Source organism: Pezoporus wallicus, unplaced genomic scaffold, assembly GCF_028554395.1.
Source record: "Pezoporus wallicus isolate ANWC-B61680 ecotype Strahan unplaced genomic scaffold, APGP_CSIRO_Pwel_v1 contig_8779, whole genome shotgun sequence".
NCBI lineage: Eukaryota > Metazoa > Chordata > Aves > Psittaciformes > Psittacidae > Pezoporus > Pezoporus wallicus.
This window is the reverse complement of record NW_026638529.1, coordinates 349,392-356,503: the sequence shown is the minus strand read 5'-3', so window position 1 is coordinate 356,503 and position 7,112 is coordinate 349,392. Positions and strand designations below refer to the sequence as shown.

The 7,112-nt window shown below is 48.4% G+C and overlaps 1 protein-coding gene across 1 annotated transcript; it reads left to right on the top strand.

Annotated features, from left to right (window-relative positions):
- The first annotated feature begins 1,453 nt into the window (after positions 1-1,453).
- FASLG (Fas ligand) lies at positions 1,454-6,443 on the top strand. The gene is made up of 4 exons (XM_057411211.1): positions 1,454-1,904; positions 2,197-2,242; positions 5,158-5,211; positions 5,628-6,443. Exons 1-4 carry the CDS (start codon positions 1,458-1,460, stop codon positions 6,020-6,022), a joined length of 942 nt encoding a protein of 313 aa, XP_057267194.1. The 5' UTR covers positions 1,454-1,457; the 3' UTR covers positions 6,023-6,443.
- The last annotated feature ends 669 nt before the right edge of the window (positions 6,444-7,112 follow it).

Genomic DNA, 7,112 nt, shown 5'->3' with positions numbered 1-7,112 from the left:
TGCTGAAACCTCTTGTGCTGCAGATCACTCTGCAACAAACAGCTGTGGTGAACATCTTCAAAAAGCAGTGTGGTGTCTGGTGGTGCAGGCAAGGCTTTGAGGACACGTCTGACTTACTGGTGTGGTTGGAGGCAAAGCTGAGCCCCTGTTTGGAGGAAAAAAAAGCATATTTATGTTGTTAAAGCATGCTGTTTTCAGACCACAGTTTTGATGTTCAAGATTAAAGGCTGTGTGTCCTGCCACAGAAGAGACAAATCTCCAAGTTCTTCTTGTAGTGTTTCTGTTTTTATGTGCTATCCCAAATACACACTTCAACGTAAGTGCAAGAATTGAAAGAGCAAACTGCTGCTTGTAATCCCTTGTGTGCACCTGTAATTCTGTGGGAAAGTCTCATTGCTGCCCCTTAGAAATCTGCAGTCAATAAGGAATGAAAATTGAGAAACTGGAAATTGAGGAATGGGAATGTCCCTGTCTTGCCCTGTCTCATGAAGATTTTGTAATGAGCTCTTGTAACTGCTTGTGCTTGCAGCATGGCTTGAATTCTCAATCTTTTCTTGGAAGGCAAAAGAAGTTCTATCAAGATAAGTAGCCTAGTGTCTACCCTAGGCTTTACTCTTAAGTTACTCAGCCAGGTTAGGTCCCACTGCAATGCTCAATGTTGACCTGAAGAGATGATAAAAAAAGCCCTTCCCTATCTGAGACTTCTTCAGATTAGAAGAGGACTGTGGGATTTGAGATACTATTTGCAAAGGTAAGAGGGGCAGCAGAAGCTGCCAGAAGGGCCTGCTTGTGCCCTGAGACATGGTATGTTTCCCATTACAGTACACCACTGTTTCAGCTTGGCTAGTGTCCTGCAGTGATTTGGTGTGGCTGAAGGTAGTCCGCTGAGCTTGCTCTAAGTGGGCTGTTAATGGGGTAGCTCTGCTGTGGCTGCAGCACTGACATCTTCCTGTTTTCTGATAGACTGGTTTTTAACAGTGGGATGGTGTCTGTGGCCGGTGTTTTGTGACTTACGATCTGTGCCCTATGGAGCAGCCAAGGAAAAGGCAGGATGTACAACGGAGAGGAGCAAATAATTTGTCCTGTATGAATTAAGCAATTCCCCAGCACCCATAGATGCATTTGGGATTAGGTCTTAATCTTTCTGCTGAGGAGTCCTCAGCTCTGCCTCTCCCCTCTTGTGCAGGGTGCTCTGCTTGTCACCCAGGACACCGCGGTGGAAAAACAGGCGTCTCTTCCCGAGTGGGCTGCTGGAAAGTGTGTTTGGCTGGTGGATGTGCGCTGTGCTGATTACTCAGCCCCCAGTTAGCAGCGTGGCCCTTGCATGTGAATGCATGTGCTTCCCGAGCATGGTTTTGCGTGAGCATCTGCCGCCGGGCTGGTGCTGCTGCCTCGCTGTGGGAGGAGCAGGCGGGTACCCTGAACTTGCAGCTGAGGGCGGAAACGCTTTGGGGTTGATGCTTGAGGCTTTTGTAGAGTTGCAGCATCTGAGCTGGGTGCTCTCTGCTGGAGTGATGCAGGCGTATAAAGGTAGATCTGTGTCTTCCCCCAAGGCTCAGTCTGGGACAGCCCCAGCAGTTTTTGGCTGCCACATGGAAGATCACGCTAAGCACGTCCAGTCCATCCCGCTCCCGGCCATGCAGCAGAACTTGAACTACGTGTATCCTCAGATCTTTTGGGTGGATGGCTGTCCCAGTGCAAATACTTCCTGCCCTCCAGCACCCCCCGTCGCTCCTTTCCCACCACCAGTACCCGACCGGAGCAGAAAGCCAAGGAACAACAGGGAAAGGAGGAGCACTGGCTTTCTGGTGATCTCCTTGCTGCTCCTGCTGGCCCTCACTGGAGTGGGGCTGAGCATGTTTCAGATATTCCACCTGGAGAAGGAACTGGCTGAACTCAGAGAGGTGAGGTCTGCAGAGGCTTTGGGGAAACAGGAAAAAAAACCTGAAAATTGGCTCTGAGGTGCTCAAGTGTTGCAAAGATCCCCAAGGGACATTTAAATGTTTGCCATGTAAGTGGGGGTGCTTATTACTGCAAGAGGACTGATGGGTCTATTTGGATGTCTTTGAGTGCAGCAAGGTCTTTCATATGAGCACGGAGAATTAACCATTGTCAAAGACAGTCCTTGGCTGCTTTAGATGATGCCCCTGTGTTCTCACTCTGCTAAGACAGCTTGTGACTCTTCTCTTTTGACAGTCTGCCAGCAGTGAGCACATCCCTCCAGCTTTGGAAAAACTCATAGGTGAGTTAATGTACGTAGAGGAGGAACTCCTCTGTGATAGCATGTGTGAATGATCCTGTTGAACTCTTCCCTCTCCTTGCCTGGGGTAAAGGCAAGGTCACAGCTTGATGCTACGAAAGTGCTGATTTCACTTGCTTGGCTGAAAAAAGATCTTTCTCTTTGTGATGGTGGGGATGTTGTCCTGTACTCTACCTGCTGTAGTGCTTAGAGGTATCAGCAACAGCTTTCTGGGACAGTGTGCCTCCACCTTGGGACTCCCCAGGCCAGTGGGGCAGCGGTACTGGAGATGCTCTGCTGTAGAAGTAGTTTCTGGCTGTCCTAATCTATAGCAACAACATGAATAGAAGGACAACAGTGATGGGCACTGCACATCTTAATTCTTTCTCTTCTAACTTTTTTAATATTTTTGGATGATGCAAAGGATTCAGTTTTCTTTGGGGTAGGGAATCCATTTTTAATTTATTTTTTTTCTAAACTCTTTTGGTAGAAATTCTCACTGCAGCCAAAGCTAATTGAGAAAAGCCTGATTATATGTCTGGGGAGGTGTCTTTTAGAAATGTCATTTTCACTGAAATAGAAGCTTCTCACAAGAAACTGCCAATTTTTCTAAATCTAATTTAGAATCACAGAATCGTAGAATACTTAGGGTTGGAAAGGACCTTGAGGTCATCTAGTTCCAACCCCCCTGCCATGGGGGGTGCACTAGACTTGCACTAGACCATGTTTCCCAAGATGGCCATCCCAAGGCCACCCGACAGGGACGGAGCATTTACCACTTCTCTGGGCAACCTGTGCCAATGCCTCACCACCCTCACAGTACAGAATTTCTTCCTTGTGTCTAACCCGAACTTCCCTTGTTTAAGTGTAAACCCATTATCTCTTGTCCTGTTGATACAGTCCCTAATGAAAAGTCCCTCCCCAGCATCCCTATAGGCCCCCTTCAGATACTGGAAGGCTGCTATGAGGTCTCCATGCAGCCTTCTCTTCTCCAGGCTGAACAGCCCCAACTTTCTCAGCCTGTCTTCATATGGGAGGTGTTCCAGTTCCCTGATCATCCTCGTGGCCCTCCTCTGGACTTGTTCCAACAGTTCCATGTCCTTTTTATGTTGAGGACACCAGAACTGCACACAATACTCCAGGTGAGGTCTCACAAGAGCAGAGTAGAGGGGCAGGATCACCTCCTTCAACCTGCTGGTCACGCTCCTTTTGATGCAGCCCAGGATACAGTTGGCTTTCTGGGCTGCAAACGCACACTGCTGGTCTATGTTCATTTTCTCATCAACCAACACCCCCCAGTCCTTCTCCACAGGGCTGCTCTGAATCTCTTCTCTGCCCAACCTGTAGCTGTGCCTGGGATTGCTCCAACCCAGGTGTAGGACCTTGCACTTGGCATGGTTAAACTTCATGAAGTTGGCATCAGCCCACCTCACAAGCGTGTCGAGGTCCCTCTGGATGGCATTCCTTCCCTCCAGGGTATCAACCGAACCACACAGCTTGGTGTCATCGGCAAACTTGCTGAGGGTGCACTCAATCCCACTGTCCATGTCAGTGACAAAGATGTTGAACAAGACCGGTCCCAACACCGATCCCTGAGGGACACCACTCGTTACTGGTCTCCAGCTGGACATTGAGCCGTTGACCACAACTCTTTGCGTGCGGCCATCCAGCCAGTTCTTTATCCACCAAGTGGTCCACCTATCAAATTTATGTTCATCCAGTTTAGAGACAAGGAAAAAAGCCCAAAGAGTTTGAATCTGAAAGGAAAAATTTAAAAATAATATTTTGAACTTCAGAACTATTATTTTACTTTTACATTCCCTGTTAATGTTAGCAGTGAGGATATCACTTTTTGAAAACGGCCAAGTCTAAAGGAATTTTTCATCTCTTGACAATTTTTGCTACATCTGGAAACGTGTTTTGTTGTTTTGTTTTGTTTTTTTTTCCCTTGAGGATTTTGGTTAGTAGGAAAGTCAATTTCTTTTCAAGTATGTTCCGATACTGCATTAAAGCAATTTTGGAAATAGCAAAATTCTCTGGAAAGGGCAGTTCTGGTTCCCATCAACTCCCGTATTGATAAATTTTGCAATCTATTGCTTAGGAGAAGGGGAGCTGTCATTTTAACTCGACGTTCAGTGGTCTGACCACAGTAGCGAAACAGAAGCTATAAGTAGCAATTCTGAATTTTTGGAAGTGGGTGGATAAATAAATAAAGCTAGAGAACTGGTCTAAAGGAGGAGATGTTGAGAAGGGAAGGATGGAGTGGGGACGGGATCCAAATACCAAGTCACTCTCCAAGTCCATCTCTCCAAGGGAAACGGAGCGCTCCAGGGAAGGCAGAATTTTCCCAGCTGTGTTCTGTCTCTCTGAAGAAAAGGTCTGCCTGGCCAGTGGAATGGTTTGCAGGATGTCTCAAGCGTCTCTGTTCTAGCTGTGAGGAGGGTTGGTAGTCAGCAAACAGAAGTCCATTGCCAGGAGTACATCTGCCCTTGGTAGTGCTGGACTAGAGGGGGGCACTAAAGCAGGCTCATCTATGATAGAAAATGAACAGTCACCTTTGCATGGCCCAGAGATGCTGGATAAAGGGGCAGCATTGTCCCTCTCCTATATCCTGCATGACAGGCCTCTGCTTGAGCTCACCAACTGAGCCATTCTAAGATGGAAGCTCCTCTTGCTCTTTCCCCTTGTTTTTGATCACATCTGGGCTCTCTGCTGCAGCTCTTCCTTTTAAATTTCTCTTCTTGCCCTGCAGTGCTTGCTCAAGCACTACTCTGCCTTCCTGTGCTAAGCCATGGTGCTTATGTTCCCTGTGCTGCTTTGAATCTGCCCTGCTTTAGCTTCTTGGTTGTCTCTCTTCTGCTCTCTAGACTGGCTTCTCCATGGAGCACACAGCTAACCTCTTCCCTATTTTTGTGCAGGGCAGAAGGAGCAGTCAATGAAAAATGAAGCAAGGAAGGCAGCACACTTAACAGGTATGTGCTAAGGGGCCATCAAAATGTGGGAGCACAGAATAGGGCAGACATGGCTGGGGTGAGAGGGTGACATAGTGAGGAGCACACCTCACTCAGGCTTTCCTGCTTTTCTTGGGTAAGATGCACTCTGACATTGGGAAGTTACTCCACAGCAAAAATTTTCCCCTTGTTTAGGCTTTTCAATGAGGGCTCTGTCTTTGGTTTGCATCTGGGGTGTGCAGGGCAGAAGGCTGTCAGAAGCAGCTGAGGGAGGTGAAGGTGAGAGCTTCCACCAGCCTGAAGTGAGGACAGGCTTTCCATGCTGCAGACAAGGGCTTGGAGAACAGCTGACTTGTAGTGACTTGGGGTGTCACTTGAGAAAAAAATCACACAACTGCTTGTGCTTACTGCACTTTTTATCTTGTTCTGGCTCCCAGGAAACCCGGACCAGCGAGACCTCCCTCTGGATTGGGAACCCGTCTCTGGCCATGCCTTCACCAACGGCATTCAGTACCGTGATCAGGGCCTCATCATCAATGAGACCGGTCTGTACTTTGTATATTCCAACGTGCTCTTCCGAGGCAGTGTCTGCACCAGCCAGGTGTTGACCCACAGCGTCTACAAGAAAAACCCAGCCTTGCTTGGTAGCCATGTGCTGATGGAGGACAAGGGCATCAACTACTGTACAGGTCAGAAAACATGGGCCCGGAAAAGCTACCTGGGGGCTTTATTCAAGCTCAGGAAGATGGACAGTTTGCATGTCAATGTCTCCAAAATCTCTCTGATTAATTTTGAGGAATCCAAGACATTCTTTGGCTTATTTAAGCTTTGAATGAGGCTGTTGGAGCATGGCCAGCAGCCCATGACACACACTCAAATATACATGAGTGGTGAGTGCTGCCTGAGTGGCAGTGGCAAAGCCAGGATCTTGCCCCACGAAGTTCTCCAGGAAACCATGTTTTGGTCTTCAGCATGAGAAGCCTCAAGCAACTGGTAAAGGTTTGGAAGTAGACCTCTCAGAAGCACCAGGGCTGTACTACACCAACCTGAAGAGAATCACGCATTTTCCCCTCTGGAAAAAAAAAGCAACCCAACAACAAACTCAAAATGTATGTCCTGAAGACACCATTGAAACTAGTTACTTGCTACCTGAGAAGATGCTGGTGCCAGCAGCCCCACATGGTGCCATGGCCTTGGTGAGCTTGAGCAGCAGGCAGGCAGCGTGGAGGCCCCTAAAGCTTTGTCTGCAGGTGCCTGGGCTGTGCCATGCCATGGCACACCGCAGGTGGTGGTGTGAGAACAAGTAGTGCAGAGGTCTCTCTACCCATCTCAAGCTATGACTAAGCACCCTGCCTGGGCACTCAGCACTGTGACTGATGTACAACAGGCACCTGCCTGCTAGCCGGCTACTTTGGTGCCATAAGTACATTTTGTGTTGTCGACTGTGCCCATCTCAGAAAATGTTCCCCAACCCCTTTATTTAACTCGTGCCCACTGCCTTGCAAGGAATGTGCCAGAAGCAGCAGGGCCATGAGGGGGATCCCACCCCTGGAGAGAAAATATGACTGTGCTGTGTTGAAGGGGCTGGTGGGGAGGCCACATGCTCCACTGACAGAACCTAAACAACATAGTGGTGGAGAGCGATGGGGCCCAAGATGAAAGCAGCATCTCCAGCCCCCTTTCTGTCTTTTCAAAGCATCAGGGTCCCCCATGGGAAACTAGTTCTGTCACCCTCTGTATGATGCAGGTGGGGTGGCATGCTGGCCACCATAAACAGTATGGCTATGGCTGGCCCCCTTATCAGGGGATATTCTCTCCTGAATAAAACACATCTGGTAAATAAAGGTATATTTTTCTAGTAAGTGACACTGTTCTCCCCTCATTTGGGCAGCAGGCTTCTGCAGTGACCAAAGTCCTGAAGG